Consider the following 18,537-nt stretch of genomic DNA (forward strand, 5'->3'; position numbering starts at 1 on the left):
CTATAGAATTTAATAAGCAGTTCCAGGTGTGATAGGGTGCCTGCTGTTTGTGGAATGAGCAGCATGTGCATTTACCTCTGTAAACATAACTGTTGTCATCTTGGAAGATGGGATATCCAGAGCATAATGGAGATGCAGAAGGAGGGCAACACTTTGTCTGTGAGAATGTTGAAATAAACATCGTGGTTTTTGCTGAAAGTAACATGCATGAGTGAGCCTAAGTCATGGTGTGAAAAACACCCCCAGGAGGTCAAGAACCACCTCCGACCTGACTGACATGCTCCGCACACTGTGTATTAAATACCTCATTCAATATTTGACACCTTGTAACATTTGAAAAGAGGCAAATTGCAGCTTGTTGGACCACACTACCTGCTTCCAGTTAGTTACTATCCAGTTTCGATGTTGTTTGGCCTATGGAATACATGCAGCATTGTGTACTGCTGAAAGTCATGATGTTTTGAGAGGTACCTGACTCCATATGTTCAATACAGACAAGTACCTTTCACAATGTTCACTCATAATCTGGCAGAGATGGACCACCATGCACTGATATCAGCAATTTATGTAAGATTCAAAAACAACTGTCATTGATGAGGCACATCACTCAGCTCTAGTCTCTAATGGTTAGAAATATGTTACAAAAGCTGTTCTTACACTGTGTTACAGGGTTTTGAGTAGTACACCATTTTGTGTAAACATGTTGGATTGTCTGCATTGATACCCTAACAAATTGTGTAAATTCATTCACAGTGTGGTAATGTACATGTTCAAACATGATAGCTCCTTTCTGCCACTCTCTCCTTCTCCTCATCTTACTGCACTATTTCCATACAGTCCACTGGCATGTATGGGTGTTTTAAAGAGTATCTGGTATTTTGTAATTTTGTGGGTTGTATTAGTCAGAGCCAAGTGATTTTTCATTGCTGTGTTGGTAACCGCATCTGAAACGTTTCTGTACATTTGTAGCCATATCATATGTTACTCTGTCGTCAGTTGTCAGGAAGATTACACATGTTTGCTTAAGAGTGGCCATTATTGATTTGTTTTAAAAATGTCTCAGTCAGAGAATTTCCATTAAATTTTGCTACAAAAATGGAAGAAAATGTAACATAGTTTTAGAAATGTTGAATTGCTTCTGGTGAGTCTGCTATGAGTGAAACAGGGATTTACTAGCGGAATAAGCATTTGCAAGGTTGTCGTGAAGATGTTGAAGATAAATGGCATTCCGGACACCCCAGCAAATGAACAACCAATGAAAATGTGGAAAAAGTGAAAAAAAATTATTGCCATAGCACAATCATAGAAGTTGTTGATGATGTTGGCATATAAACTGCCTCATGTCGTGATATATTTAAATATTTTCAGATATTTTTGGGAATGAAATGTGTACTGCAGAATTTGTGCCAAAGGTGAGAAAGTTTGAGGAAAAGCAGTGGTGAAGAGAAGTTGCTCAAGAGTCACTAAATGAAGTCAACAACAATGCAGAACTATTGAAACATTTCATGCAGCTACCATGTTGAAGCTAGGGCTCAGTCATGCTGGTGGAGGCATTGTGGATCACCTGTACTGAAAACACTTGATGATTTCAGTTGAATGTGAAGGTTCTGCTCACTGTTTTCATCAATTTTAATGGTGTATTGCATCATGAGTTCTTGTTATAAAGCCAGACAATCATAAGGAGTACTACTTACAAGTCTAATGCTGGTTGCAGGAAGGAATCCAGAAAAAAACACCCGGATTTGTGACAAAACAGTTAATGGCTTGTGCAATACAATAATGCACCTGTTCACACTTTACTGCTTGTTTGTGCGTGTGACTTTTTTTTCTGTTTCCAAAAATAAAGAGACCCTTAAAGGGCCATCATTTGATGAGCATACATGAGATTAAAGGTGTATTGCTAAAAGAACAAAGTGCTATCCCAAAGATCGTGGTGTATAAGTGTTTCGGAGATTGGCAGAAGTGTCAGACATCTAATGGGGACTACTTTGAAGGAAATAACATTAACTTAGGCAAAAATAAAATAAAATTATTTCAAAAAAATGGAAATTCCCAATACTTTTTTAACACATCTCTTACACACCACTTCACTGCCATGACTGTTTCAAGCAATGGAGGGCCATGTGACTGCCTGATCTGCACCATCTACAGCATTCCCATGTGACCAATGTGCTCTTCTAAAAGGGCGACTGATATTGTATCCTAGATTCTATGTAGATTGTTAAGGGAATTGGGACAGTGGAGAAAATTCTTTCTTTGATTGTGCCTCATCTTCTCATGTCTCACAAAGGTCACATGCAACTGTGCACTGTACACATTGGATTCATTTTGGAAACATATTTTGAAAAAATGGCCAGGAAAAATGACTGAGTAGCCAAAGAAACCTCTGTATTTATACATGCAGTTAATTACTATGTATTACATTGCTTACATAAAATATTATAAATTAAGAACTGCATTGGGACGGGAATTCCTTTTCCTGGTCTTATTCACCATTGGCTAGCTATTCCTAACAGGATTTCACCAGTGCCCCACTTATCATTTTTTGCATCAACTGCATAGAGAAAAATCACTATTAAAATACCATTTCATGGGTAAGTGAACAACAGTACTATGTATAGACTAGCTGTTAACTGTGGCTGCACTTGCATATCAGTAGTTTTGTTATGAGCAGAGATGGTGGGTATGTAAGCTACTGTACATGCAGTAACATCAGGTGCCTCACATTCCTGCCTGTTTGGGTAAGAGCAGCTCATGATGTACACCCTGCTCTCCCCCTCTAAAGCTGTCCCAATGCATGTTGCATTGGCATACACAGTATCAGTGCTGAGCAGTGCATACAGAGGGGCATGGGTAGGAGTGTGCATCATGCCGATGAAGTAGCTACACGTCATACAACATGCACAGTCAACCTGGGGTGATTTTGTACCACTTTTTTAACATTTTTAAAAATATTGGGCACAAAATAAATTACACATCACAACAGCCATTGTAACATTTTACATCTACAGTTATTGAGTGCATGGGAAAGTGAAAATGTATACTACTTATGCCTTACTAGAGTAAAAATCCAGTTTTAATACTGGTACGAAGTTACACTGTCATTCAGGTTAACTTTAAACCAGTCTTAAAAAAAACATAGTATTTTTCCTTTATCAAATGCTCTGAATAAATTCAGATCATGCCAAAAGGAGATCAGTTGTCAATAAGAAGTAAAAGTAACCAACATTAATACAGTATTGCAGGTTTACTTTGAAATATCATATTAATATTAGCATGGCACTGCTCAACTTTAATCACTGTTGTCAGAAACTGTCTTTGTAGCCAATGCGGTTAAAGAGCTATCACAAGCCTAAGGGTCTGTAGGAAAGTGGAGAGGTAACTGAAATACTAAGCAGAAATCATGGAGGTAATAAAACTGTTACTTTTAGTATATAGTAATGCCAGTATGTGGAACACCACATTTTTGAAACAGGAATACCAAGTGGTACAAAGATAACCTGACTGGTAGAAAGTTTTCCTCATTGACAGTACATTATGCAACAAATAGCATGGAAGTTGGATTACACACATTGAAGATTGTATAAGCATTGTATTCATTACTTTGAATCATATCACACAGCACTTAGCAACCAATAAAAACATTTACACAAATGTGATAAAGACCATTGTCAAAGAGTAAATAGCATTTTCAAAGAGTAAACATTTTTCTCTAAACCACATAACATTCTTCAAATCAATAAGTAACTTGTACTACACACTTTCTCAAACACACTGTGTTCTTTCTCAGGATTCAAGCTATCTCCATACCAAATTTCCTTGAAATCAGTTCAGCGGGTTCGTTGTGAAAACATAACAGATAGAGTGACTTTCACATTTACGATATTAGTAAGGATAAATATTTCAATTACAATATCTTTTTCTATGAATCAATTTTGATGAAATGGCTCTGAGCACTATGGGACTTAACTGCTGAGGTCCAGTTCCCTAGAACTTAGAACTACTTAAACCTAACTAACCTAAGGACATCACACACATCCAAGCCCGACGCAGGATTTGAACCTGCGACTGTAGCGGTCTTGCATTTCCAGACTGTAGCACCTAGAACCACACAGCCACCCCAGCCGGCAAGCTATGCTCAAGTTACCTGCAAAAACCACATGAAAATTTGTCTGGTAGTTTGGGAGAAGTGTGTTCAAACCCACAAACACACACTAGTTTTGCAGATTTATTATTAGTGTAGATTTGTGGAATATAAAAAACATTTGTACTGAGCTGGGTGCTGCGATGGTTAGCACAGTGGACTTAGATTCAGGAGGACAGTGGTTCAAACCCACATTCTGCCTTCCTGATTTAGGTTTCCAGTGATTTCCATAAATTGCTTCAGGCAAATGCCAGGATGGCTCCTCATGTTGTTAAGACTGTTACTTACTCTCAAATACAAGGCCATTAGAGATGAAGCATATCACAAGAAACTTAAATTAAGATGCCAAATGTGATTTGTGAGCTTCTCCTCTCCAATGTGACTTCATTTACCTTAAAACCACTACATCTCATTGCTCATTTGCTGCAACATAAGCAAGTACTGCCTTATGTTATGTGTCCAGCATCCAGTCCCATTGCAGAGACTGGGTGTAGGTCTTGTGCTAAATGCACCTGTTGCCAGAAAATTTTTCTAATGATGCAGTACACTTAAAATTTTGTGCTAAGTCTGCTTGGTAAAGTCATGCATACAAAAATAATAGATCTGGAACACTACAGATATGTGTTAAAATGAAACAGACAAGTTCACTGTACACCGTATGACTTATTTGTAATGTAGTTGAAAGTATTAAGTACCTTGAAAGCCAAGTCTTTCGAGTTGACAGGTATGTATACTTATTAGTAGACCTGAAACAATCTCACGACTTTTAATTTTCAAAATTATTCGTATATCAATATAAAGCTCTCAGGTTTCCAATTGAGTGAGTTCATAAAATATTGTGCTACTTCAGTGGTCTCGTGTGGCTGGAAACCTGAGAATTCTATATTAGTTCAACTCACTGAGGAAGACAATGAGAGCATAATAATATGTTGTTTTAATCAACAGTTTTCTACAATTGTTATGTGTTTTGAAGCTTACTATAGTATTAATATACAACTATATTGTTTCTACCTCATAAGTGTATGCAAACTAATGTAAGATTAAAATTTTTGTCCATTCTGTAGTGTAATTAACTCATCACCTGGGTTGATCATAGGTGGCTTCTTAAAAGACTATAAGATGGTGTGAGTGCAAGAAAAAAGTTTATACTTCAGTCCTTAATTGAGACCTGTATGTATAATCATCTTTTTTCATTTTTAATTCTAGACATCGCTGTTGGAGCTCCTTATGATGGCCTGAAAGGTGGTGGTGCTGTGTACATATACCATGGATCAGCTACTGGCATTATGAAAGAAGCATCACAAGTTATATTTGGAGAAAGTATCTATAGTCAGATAACAACATTTGGATTTTCACTTTCTGGCGGAATTGACCTGGATGGCAATCAGTATCCTGACATAGTGGTTGGTGCATATGATGCTGATACAGCTATTTTCTTCAAGTAAGGTATTTTCCAATTTAACTAATCACCGTATGCTGAAGAGCTGTCTGTGTAACCTCATTACAATCAAATGCAAGAAATGAAATCTCAAAACAGTTCTTTGTGATTTCTTGCAACATAATGTGAAAATTAAGATCCTACTTTATTTCCAATATCTAAACCAGTTACCATCAAAACAGTCCACAAATTGAGTATACAGAATTATCAAAATAAAATACAAAACAGTTGGCATTCTTTTAGCTGGTGGCTGTTTTCAGACATTCCAGCAACACAAACAAATGGCATAATGGAAAATTCATATACTTTGTACTGGAATAAAACCCACAGGCAGCAGTTATAAGCACCCACACCAGTATTACTTATAAACATTTCTCTGGAAATTACTAACATCTTTTCTGACTTGCTACATATGGTCGAAGTTTACTGCAAGGAAGGAATCCAGCCTCTAGTTATTTTTAGAGTTTTTCATTCTTTCTTCAGAATAAAGAGAATCTTTGTTACCTCCATACATAAATGTTGTCCTACAGCGAACCACCTAGAAACCACATCACCAACAGCCAGCAAAATACTCTTAGAGAGTGTTGCTGTTGGTACTAACCTCCAGCTATGGGCTCGATTCCATCCCATCCATAACAGTAAGTGAATTTTTTATAATAACAATGTACCACTCATGTTAACAAATGCCAGAAAAACAATTTATTGGTCCCCATCTAAGGGTAACTAGCACATCAAGAAACTACAAAAACATTCAACAGTTTTACAAAGTAGGAAAACACGAATGAAAATTAAACGCAGAATTCTTACTCAGTGAGCAAATAGAATCAATATTATGATTTTCAAGTGCAGTAATAGAAAGTTAAAATGGAGTCATTATTGAAAATACTGAAACTTAGATTCAGTTTCTTACATGTACCATATTTTCACTTGATGTTTGAAATACAGAAAGTGTCAGATAAGACTTTCTAGGCAAAGTGTGTGACAGACTTCAGTTCATTGGAAAGATACTGAGAAAAGGTAGCCATCCTACAAAGGAATTTGCTTACAGAACACTCATGTGTCCCATTTACAATATTTCTGAAGTGCATGGGAGTGGGAGCTATACCAGATAGGACTAATAGGGGATATTGAACACATACAAAAAATGGCACTGGTTCATTTGACCTATGGGAGAGTCTCATAGAAATACTGTAAAACCTGAACTGGTAGACACCTGAAGACAGACATCAGCTGTTCCACATGAGCCTACTTATGAAGTTTAAAGAACCAGTGTTAAGTGTGAAACCAAGGAATATACTACAGTCTCAACATATCACTGTCATAGGGCTGTATAGATAAGACTAAGTTAATTACACTGAGCACAGAATCACTTAAGCAGTCATTCTTCTCATGTGTGATATGTGAATGGAATGTTAAGAAACACTACAATGTGGTACAATGGGAAGTACCTGCTGCCATGCACTTCACAGTTTTTTTTATATACATTTTGGATGTAGACATAGATAAACTAATCAAGAAATCCAATATGGTATGTTTAGCACTTAAAGATATCTATTATTTGCCTTAATGAATTATCTTCTCAAGGAATTTAAGTAAACCAAATGAAGTACTCCATTATATTGATATCCCAATATGGAAAAAATAAACAGAAAAGAGGAAAAACAAAAACTTACCTCTGGCTGATAGATGCAATACATATAGATGCATGTGAAAGCACATACGAGTTTTTAATTTTCTGCTCCTTTTCTATTTAAGTACATATTCTCACAGATATAACCAAATAGACACCCAAAGCTGTAACAACACTAGCTGTTTTTTGAGTGTACCTTTGATCTTATAGGAAAAGCTGGTGACAAGACTATATATGAGGTGGTAGGTGTCTGTACAGAGTTCTTACATGTAAATCATCAACAGTGGAATGAGATGCAGAATAGGGAGGAGGAGTGGTAGAAGGAAGAACTAGGATATTTTGTAGGTTGGGGTGGGGGACAATAGAACACTCCTTTTTTGATAGGGATAGGATTTTGGGTAGATATGCCTCATCTCCGGAAATGTTGAGAAGTAGTCAAAGCCTTCACAAAGGATGTCTTCCTTCTGACATCCAAAACATTAACCACTTCCTCCACCATCCTTCCACAGTTCCTCTCTGATTGCCACAGGCCTCCTTGCTTATAATGTGGCTTCTACATAACAGCTCATCAAAGTCTCTCGCATCTATGGCCTTGTTACTATAGGACATTAATTTAACCAGTGTTCTCCTGACATCAAACCTTTCACCTGTTTCCTATTTATGTAGCTGACTACTCCAGATTTGTAGTTAATTTTTCTTTGAAGGTTGAATCTAGAAGCAAATACATATGCAGTCTCATTGTAGAGGTGTTCAGCTTATTTTACTGGTTATGGCATCAAATACTTGCCACATAGATAACATTTTAATAAAATTAATCTCTAATCACCACTGTTTATTCTTTTGTATACGCTGTGTGGTATGAATGCTGCATACAACTTAATAGTATGTATTGGTTGATAACTAAAATTTACATATTTTCCATGGGTTTAATTTGTCTCAGCAAACAGTTAAAAACTAAAAAATTATTTACATAAATTGCAAAAATCATATAGATAGTAATATTATTAAAAAGCTTCACAAGCTATGAAAAATCCTGGCTGCTGGTTTCATGATACTTTGCCAGGTAATTCTGTCTCAGCATATAAATTTCCTGTTCCTCACAAATAGGAGGAAGGAAGATTAGAGTTTAATGTCCCATCAACAATGAGGTCATTAGAGACAGAGCACACACTTGGATTACAAAAGTATTGGGAAGCAAATTGGCTGTGCTCTTTTTTAAAAGAAACCATCCCGGCATTTGCCTAGAGCAATTTAGGGAAATCACAGAAAATATAAAGCTGGATGGCCAGACAAGGATTTGAACCTGAATGCAGGTCCAATGTGCTAATCACTGCGCCACCTCACTTGGTCCCACATATTTTCTCTGATGTTGAAGAAACACTGTCTACGTCATCCAAAAGGTCTCCATTCTTGAGAGTATTCTGGGCAAAAATGGTGGATTTTCCTTCTTCAGGAACTTGAAGTGCATGCCCAAGCTGTTAGTTGGAGGTAGCTATTAGCCTATTTTTATGTTGTCAGTACTGAAAACTATAGTAACGTTGTTCTCTAATTACAAAACATATTTGGAAGGTTTCCATTCTCAACAATAAATCATACGAAATTTAATTTCAGATCAAGGCCAGTAATACTCATGGATGCTGAAGTTACAATTGGTCCAGAATCAAAACTCATAAGCCTTGATGAGAAAAACTGTACTCTTCGAGATGGTACACTAACCACATGTACCACAGTCACAGCCTGTTTCGAGTACAGTGGAATTGGTGTCAATCCAGAACATGGTGAGAACACTGTGCTTGATAATGATTACTAATTACGGAACATTCAATTAATTATGAGTGGTTGACTTTTAGTCACTAAAAATGCAACTCAAGTGTTAACATACTGTCACCTTATTATGTTGTCTAGTAAAGAGGTCTTCTGGTTATGATGATAGTCTTAAGCACAAGTTAAGAAAAAGAGGGGAAAAAGGAACAGGAACTTTGCATTCTCTTTTTTCTGCAGAATAGAATTTTCTTTCATGAGAACGAAGCTTGTTGTACATCCCTACTTTATTTTAAATAAAGGTTTATTTTTTTAATGAAGATTTTTTTATTTTTTTATTTTTTATTTTTTTTATTTTTAATAAAGATTTTTTTTGTAATAAAGATTTATTTTTATGCCCTATTCTTGAACATGGTAAACTTAAAAGTAGCACATAACGTCATTTCTTTTCTTTCTAATAAACTCAGAACTTCAGTTTTGATAACAACTTTTTTTACTAGTTTTTCTGCCAAATTATAATCTGCTATTTTATTTCTTAACTACTTATCAACAGAATTTGAAATTCAGCTTATACTGGATGCAAAGAAAATGAAAAGTCCTCGATTATTTTTTCATCGGAATGAAGGAAAACATATGAAGAACTTCACTGCAACTCTGAACAATAATTCCAAATATTGTAAAAGTCATGTAGTTTATATCAAGGTGAGATAATTTCTATTTTAAAACTTTTATACTTATTAACAGTGGTAACTTAGGTGTTTCTCTCAATGAAAATTATGTTTCATGTTGTAGCCTGGTATAAGAGACAAACTTTCACCATTGGAAGTGGAAGTAAAATATAATACAAAGTATAGTAAACAAAGAGTCCAGCGTTCTTTGACACCAGTTCTTGACCAGCATAAACCACTCTCAGAGCATGATTTTGTCAGTATCCAAAAGAATTGTGGCCCTGATAATATTTGCATACCAAATCTCATTCTTGATGGTTTTTCGTAAGTAAATGCATATTTCACAATTTATCGTACTAAAACTAATATATTGTGATAAATGTATTCTTGCTTTCCACAGAAGGTGAAATACTTACCTTTCTGTTTTCAGGTAACTTCTTGGCTTGTCATTACATTTGCTTTAAATGTGACCTTTCCCATTCAGATATCTTATCCAACTCCTTCCTTTTTTCTGAGCCTGTAGAAGAAGCCAGAAGTACCAATTATATGATTTTGTGTATTTCTGTTCAGTGTAATCAGATCTACATCTCCTGGGAGTAATCTCCAACGGATTTTTCTATATGCACATTCAAAACTATTCTGTCATAGAAAACTTGTTTCAACCAGTTATGGACCTCATACACTCCTGGAAATAGAAATAAGAACACCGTGAATTCATTGTCCCAGGAAGGAGAAACTTTATTGACACATTCCTGGGGTCAGATACATCACATGATCACACTGACAGAACCACAGGCACATAGACACAGGCAACAGAGCATGCACAATGTCGGCACTAGTACAGTGTATATCCACCTTTTGCAGCAATGCAGGCTGCTATTCTCCCATGGAGACGATCGTAGAGATGCTGGATGTAGTCCTGTGGAACGGCTTGCCATGCCATTTCCACCTGGCGCCTCAGTTGGACCAGCGTTCGTGCTGCACGTGCAGACCGCGTGAGACGACGCTTCATCCAGTCCCAAACATGCTCAATGGGGGACAGATCCGGAGATCTTGCTGGCCAGGGTAGTTGACTTACACCTTCTAGAGCACGTTGGGTGGCACGGGATACATGCGGACGTGCATTGTCCTGTTGGAACAGCAAGTTCCCTTGCCGGTCTAGGAATGGTAGAACGATGGGTTCGATGACGGTTTGGATGTACCGTGCACTATTCAGTGTCCCCTCGACGATCACCAGTGGTGTACGGCCAGTGTAGGAGATCGCTCCCCACACCATGATGGCGGGTGTTGGCCCTGTGTGCCTCGGTCGTATGCAGTCCTGATTGTGGCGCTCACCTGCACGGCGCCAAACACGCATACAACCATCATTGGCACCAAGGCAGAAGCGATTCTCATCGCTGAAGACGACACGTCTCCATTCGTCCCTCCATTCACGCCTGTCGCGACACCACTGGAGGCGGGCTGCACGATGTTGGGGCGTGAGCGGAAGATGGCCTAACGGTGTGCGGGACCATAGCCCAGCTTCATGGAGACGGTTGCGAATGGTCCTCGCCGATACCCCAGGAGCAACAGTGTCCCTAATTTTCTGGGAAGTGGCGGTGCGGTCCCCTACGGCACTGCGTAGGATCCTACGGTCTTGGCGTGCATCCGTGCATCGCTGCGGTCCGGTCCCAGGTCGACGGGCACGTGCACCTTCCGCCGACCACTGGCGACAACATCGATGTACTGTGGAGACCTCACGCCCCACGAGTTGAGCAATTCGGCGGTACGTCCACCCAGCCTCCCGCATGCCCACTATACGCCCTCGCTCAAAGTCCGTCAACTGCACACACGGTAAACGTCCACGCTGTCGCGGCATGCTACCAGTGTTAAAGACTGCAATGGAGCTCCGTATGCCACGGCAAACTGGCTGACACTGACGGCGGCGGTGCACAAATGCTGCGCAGCTAGCGCCATTCGACGGCCAACACCGCGGTTCCTGGTGTGTCCGCTGTGCCGTGCGTGTGATCATTGCTTGTACAGCCCTCTCGCAGTGTCTGGAGCAAGTATGGTGGGTCTGACACACCGGTGTCAATGTGTTCTTTTTTCCATTTCCAGGAGTGTATAAACAACAGACTAACAAAATTCATGCCCAGAAGTATTCAGCAGAAAATGGATTAATAAATTTAGGCATACATCTTCCTTCATAATGCTAATAGACTTACTTAAATAATAGTCTTACATTTTATGGTGTAACTCTGTGGAGTACTCACTAGGCTGTTGGGAATGGCATCAATAGTGTGGGTTGCAGGTATCATCATCCTGGTGTTGTGCTGGATGATTGCTCATGTGTCGGGACTGCTGCAGACATAGTCTAGAGATCCATTTTGCAGATGTGCTCTGTATGGTGCATGTGTTAGCAGTTGCTGTTTGTTTAGTTTTGGAGGAGCCAATTGCTTTACACAGCAGCCAGGCTTGTCATCTGTGGTAGCAATGGTATAACAATGATGCCTGATGAAGGTAGTCTAGTAATAAGTGGTGTAGCTGCTTCTGCTGCAGCAGCTGCACTTTTACCACACATCACTTTAGGAACCACCCCACTGAGTTCCTTCTTGAGTGCCACCCACAGACCATGTAGAACTACTGGAAGGTTGTGAGTCCAATGCTCAACAATAACAATATGCCATCTGACTGAAGTCTTGAGCCATGATGCAGACTGTCTACAATGCTGTTTGTAACAGATTGATATGCATTTGCCCAAATGTTTCACATCCAGCAAAATTGGTTTGAATAAACAGTAGTCTAATTACATACCCGGTCATTTATAACATGATAGGGCAATCCAGAATGTGCAGATCATTCTCACTTAAAGGTCTTTTTATGGCAGTAATAGCATAACAATGTCAATATGAATGTGACTGAAAAGCATTTATGGTGACGTGAAGGTATTCAGCAGAACTGCAGTGTGACAAGTAATTATGTCATTTTATCGAGTAGTGCCAAATAAATACATTGTAGCCTCTCTCAGTACCGGACCAGATAAATGTTGACTAAATGTGTAGTAGCTCAGACTCCAGGATGCAAAACACTGAAGTGAAAAGATGGCAGACATGGAAATGTCACAATACAGTTACATTTTTGTTTGGTAGTGTTAGATGTCAAAGCTGGTAACTTGATGGGGTTGTGAGAAGCCCACCCACTGATGCAAATGTCTCAAAATTCAATCCTTTCATGATGTTGCCAATCTGGGACAAAGCATCTGCAGGAATATTCTGTTTCATATTAACATGTTCCTTTGATTCCATTTATGTATGGAGAAAGAATACTGGCGTTCTACAGATCGGAGCATAGAATGTCAGATCCCTTAATCGGGCAGGTAGGTTAGAAAATCTAAAAAGGGAAATGGATAGATTAAAGTTAGATATAGTGGGAATTAGTGAAGTTCAGTGGCAGGAGGAACAAGACTTTTGGTCAGGTGAATACAGAGTTATAAATACAAAATCAAATAGGGGTACTGCAAGAGTAGGTTCAATAATGAATAGGAAAATAGGAATGAGGGTAAGCTACTACAAACACCATAGTGAATGCATTATTGTGGACAAGATAGACACGAAGCCCATGTCTACTACAGTAGTACAAGTTTAGGTGCCTACTAGCTCTGCAGATGACGAAGAAATTGATGAAATATATGATGAGATAAAAGAAATTATTCAGGCAGTGAAGGGAGGCGAAAATTTAATAGCCATGGGTAACTGGAATTCAAGAGTAGGAAAATGGAGAGAAGGAAACATAGTAGGTGAATATGGATTGGGGCTAAGGAATGAAAGAGGAAGCCGTCTGGTAGAATTCTGTGCAGAGCATAACTTAATCATAACTTGGTTTAAGAATCATGAAAGAAGGTTGTATACATGGAAGAACCCTGGAGATACTAAAAGGTATCAGACAGATTATATAATGGTAAGACAGAGATTTAGGAACCAGGTTTTAAATTGTAAGACATTTCCAGGGGCAGATTTGGACTCTGACCACAATCTATTGGTTATGAACTGTAGATTAAAACTGAAGAAACTGCAAAAAGGTGGGAATTTAAGGAGATGGGACCTGGATAAACTGAAAGAACCAGAGGTTGTACAGAGTTTCAGGGAGAGCATAAGGGAACAATTGACAGGAATGGAGGAAAGAAATACCATAGAAGAAGAATGGGTAGCTTTGAGGGATGAAATAGTGAAGGCAGCACAGGATCAAATAGGTAAAAAGATGAGGGCTAGTAGAAACCCTTGGGTAACAGAAGAAATATTGAATTTAATTGATGAAAGGAGAAAATATAAAAATGCAGTAAATGAAGCAGGCAAAAAGGAATACAAACGTCTCAAAAATGAGATCTACAGGAAGTGCAAAATGGCTAAGCAGGGATGGCTAGAGGACAAATGTAAGGATGTAGAGGCTTATCTCACTAGGGGTAAGATAGATACTGCCGACAGGAAAATTAAAGAGGCCTTTGGAGAAAAGAGAACCACTTGTATGAATATCAAGAGCTCAGATGGAAACGCAGTTCTAAGCAAAGAATGGAAAGCAGAAAGGTGGAAGGAGTATATAGAGGATCTATACAAGGGTGATGTACTTGAGGACAATATTATGGAAATGGAAGAGGATGTAGATGAAGATGAAATGGGAGATATGATACTGTGTGAAGAGTTTGACAGAGCACTGAAACACCTGAGTCGAAACAAGGCCCCCGAAGTAGACAATATTCCATTAGAACTACTGACAGCCTTGGGAGAGCCAGTCCTGACAAAACTCTACCATCTGGTGAGCAAGATGTATGAGACAGGCAAAATACTCTCAGACTTCAAGAAGAATATAATAATTCCAATCCCAAAGAAATCAGGTGTTGACAGATGTTAAAATTACCGAACTATCAGTTTAATAAGTCACAGCTGCAAAATACTAATGCAAATTCTTTACAGACGAATGGAAAAACTGATAGAAGCCAACCTCGGGGAAGATCAGTTTGGATTCCGTAGAAATGTTGGAACACGTGAGGCAGTACTGACCCTACGACTTATCTTAGAAGAAAGATTAAGGAAAGGCAAACCTACATTTCTAGCATTTGTAGATTTAGAGAAAGCTTTTGACAATGTTGATTGGAATACTCTCTTTCAAATTCTGAAGGTGGCAGGGGTAAAATACAGGGAGCGAAAGGCTATTTACAATTTTTACAGAAAGCAGATGGCAGTTATAAGAGTCGAGGGGTATGAAAGGGAAGCAGTGGTTGGGAAGGGAGTGAGACAGGGTTGTAGCGTATCCCCGATGTTATTCAATCTGTATATTGAGCAAGCAGTAAAGGAAACAAAAGAAAAGTTTGGAGTAGGTATTAAAATCCATGGAAGAAAAATAAAAACTATGAGGTTCACCGATGACATTGTAATTCTGTCAGAGACAGCAAAGGACTTGGAAGAGCAGTTGAATGGAATGGACAGTGTCTTGAAAGGAGGGTATAAGATGAACATCAACGAAAGCAAAACGAGGATAATGGAATGTAGTCAAATTAAGTCGGGTGATGCTGCGGGAATGAGATTAGGAAATGAGAAGCTTGAAGTAGGAAAGGAGTTTTGCTATTTGGGGAGCAAAATAACTGATGATGGTCAAAGTAGAGGGGATAGAAAATGTAGACTGGTAATGGCAAGGAAAGCGTTTCTGAAGAAGAAAAATTTGTTAACATCGAGTATAGATTTAAATGTCAGGAAGTCGTTTCTGAAAGTATTTGTATGGAGTGTAGCCCTGTATGGAAGTGAAACGTGGACATTAAATAGTTTAGACAAGAAGAGAATAGAAGCTTTCAACATGTGGTGCTACAGAAGAATGCTGAAGATTAGATGGGTAGATCACACAACTAATGAGGAGGTATTGAATAGAATTGGGGAGATGAGGAGCTTGTGGCACAACTAGGGATCGGTTGGTAGGACATGTTCTGAGACATCGAGGGATCACCAATTTAGTATTGGAGGGCAGCCTGGAGGGTAAAAATCATAGAGGGAGACCAAGAGATGAATACACTAAGCAGATTCAGAAGGATGTAGGCTGCAGTAGGTACTGGGAGATGAAGAAGCTTGCACAGGATAGAGTAGCGTGGATAGCTGCATCAAACCAGTCTCAGGATTGAAGACCACAACAACAACAATGTATGGAGCACAGGAAGAATAAGTCCTCAGTTGCCTGTATGTGCATTTTAATTAGTTTAATTGGTGATTCATGGTCCCTACAGGAATGATACATATGTAAGAATCTGTTGTATATTCATAAATTTATCACTTAATTGTGAGGAAGTCAAAGCTTACAAACTCTGAACTTTTTAAATAAAGTATAAATTATTTATATGGAGTGAAGCACTTACACCTGTTTCCAAAAAGACATGTCTAGATCAGCCAAGAAGAGAGAGGCAAATGGGATGACCAAGGAAAAGTTAACATCAGACATAAGAAAAGGAAACTGTAACATGTAGAGGAGCAACTTATGTCAATTGCTCCTTCAACTCATGATTTCTTTGGTTCATAATTCCATCTTATTGTTCGTCCATCTAATTGTTGGGCCTTGGATTAATGTACTCAACTGTCTCTTATCCTTCTGCTAACTCATTCATAATACAATAAATTTGTTTAAGCTCAGGGATCACAATATCATTTTCTGCTTAGACCATTTTGATACAGCTTAGTATAACCTAATTTGAGCCTTTATGTTTATCTAAAAATAATAATGATTATATCACAGTTATTTTTATTTATACTTATTATTATTATATTATTACATTTATTGACACTTAGGTAATGTTGTATAATATAGGAACAAGTCACATCTAAAGAGGCTTACAGCAAAGCACGCATAATGTAGAAAATATAGTATGGAAACAAATTTTTAGCTTAGTTATATCTCTCTCTCTCTCTCTCTCTCTCTCTCTCTCACTCACTCAGTAACTCATTCACACACACACACACACACACACACACACACTCTCTCTCTCTCTCTCTCTCTCTCTCTCTCTCTCTCACTCTCTCTCTAACAACACTAAATACTGAAGATTATTTTATGTTTATGGTATAAGACCTGTCTATGTAGTACTCTGTGAAAATCATTTTCCTATTTTTAGTTTCATAACTGTGAACTTAGTGGTTTAATGCTGCACTATTTTTGATTTAATGTACATGAGAAAATAATGGCAAATAAAGTCAAATGCGCAATGAATATAAAAAATATATCAAAATGTAAGTTTTTAAAAATGTTCGTGCTTGATTCCCTATTAGTAGTCCATTTTCTTTGTTGCTGTGTTTTTTGTTTTAAATGTTTGTTTTATGAAACTTGCATCTCCCAAGAACTTAATACCAAACCATAACAGGCTATTCACATTTGCATGTCACACTGTTTAAATGTTATGCTAGCTTCTAGACATTTTTCAGAATAACAGTATTTTATTAATCTCTTGTTCATAAGGTTTTCGATTTTAATATTACAGTATTAAAGACATTTTCATTTTGTGCACATACAAGAGAATAAATATATCCCAAAAATAATGAAAAGGCTCTAATAGAGTACAAGAGGAGAATCTACACAGTTAGTATGATAATGATGATTAAAGACAAATTTGACATCTTCCTATGAAGATGTTGCTTTTTTGTAAAATTCATGGAAACGGTATAAAGAAAAGAAAAAAATATCTGCTCCTGTTGTGTTTCTAAGCTATTGTGATGTTTCATTTTAAAATAGACTTTCACATATTATGTCATCTCTTTTCTTATATGATTTAAGTGACAAGGATTTGTACAGTTCTTTCATTAAAAGAAAGCTGTGCACAAAGTCAAAATATTAATGTACTATAAACATGTACTAAAATGTAAGTCTACTTTTTGCAATATGGAATGGCTGAGTGAGGAAAGATAACTGAAATACTTTTGTTACAGAACTGTTACCAAATACCTTCTTGGGTCAAATGAAAGGTTAGAGTTGGAAGTCAAGATTCTCAATACTGGAGAAGATGCATTTGAAGCCACTTATAACTTGAAGATTCCACCTGGACTTAATTACAGTAAAATAGAGCGCATTGATAAAAATGAGCGTGAAATTCCAGTCCTGTGTTCTGCTCCATCTTTACAAAACAATTACACTCTAAAATGTGATATTGGCAACCCTTTACACAGCAACAAGCCGGTATGTAAATTCTCTATTGTGAACAAAAATGTGCACAAATAAAAAAAAAAAATATCTGCCATTAAGTCTATTTTGTAGATTATCTTACAGATCATGAGACATCTTTGATAAATGGGTATTCTCAAAATATTTAAAGAATATGTAACTGTTTGCAGTAAGCAGAAGCCATAATATGCAACTGTTTTCAGTAAGCAGAAGCCTGTCAACCAATCAGTCCCACCCAGGTGTCAATGTGTGACCTTGATGAAACTTTATGGGTATGTAGAAGGGGAAAAAAATGCAATATGTATTTTATATTTAAAAAGAAAGATGATGAGACTTACCAAACAAAAGCCAGGCCTCAATCTCCGCTAATTTCTAATTTCAATTTGCTGCCGCTCATACCTCACCTGTCTTTCAACATCATCTTTGCCTCTGTACTTCCGCCTCGACTGACATCTCTGCCCAAACTCTTTGCCTTTACAAATGTCTGCTTGTGTCTGTGTATGTGTGGATGGATATGTGTGTGTGTGCAAGTGTATACCTGTCCTTTTTTCCCCCTAAGGTAAGTCTTTCCGCTCCCGGGATTGGAATGACTCCTTACCCTCTCCCTTAAAACCCATATCCTTTTGTCTTTCCTTCTCCTTCCCTCTTTCCTGACGAGGCAACCGTTGGTTGCGAAAGCTAGAATTTTGTGTGTATGTTTGTGTTTGTTTGTGTGTCTATCGACCTGCCAGCG

At 38.0% G+C, this 18,537-nt stretch overlaps 1 protein-coding gene across 2 annotated transcripts in view; it reads left to right on the forward strand.

The window, feature by feature from the left end:
* The window catches only part of LOC126175636 (integrin alpha-PS2-like), an 836,969-nt gene that overhangs the window by 768,240 nt on the left and 50,192 nt on the right, over positions 1-18,537 (forward strand). For both annotated transcript variants that reach the window (XM_049922524.1, XM_049922526.1), the window contains 5 exons: positions 5,351-5,585; positions 8,824-8,990; positions 9,527-9,675; positions 9,766-9,965; positions 17,573-17,819. In XM_049922524.1, coding sequence (XP_049778481.1) covers positions 5,351-5,585; positions 8,824-8,990; positions 9,527-9,675; positions 9,766-9,965; positions 17,573-17,819 — 998 coding nt within the window. The remainder of the gene's footprint in view (positions 1-5,350; positions 5,586-8,823; positions 8,991-9,526; positions 9,676-9,765; positions 9,966-17,572; positions 17,820-18,537) is intronic.

Source organism: Schistocerca cancellata, chromosome 3, assembly GCF_023864275.1.
Source record: "Schistocerca cancellata isolate TAMUIC-IGC-003103 chromosome 3, iqSchCanc2.1, whole genome shotgun sequence".
NCBI lineage: Eukaryota > Metazoa > Arthropoda > Insecta > Orthoptera > Acrididae > Schistocerca > Schistocerca cancellata.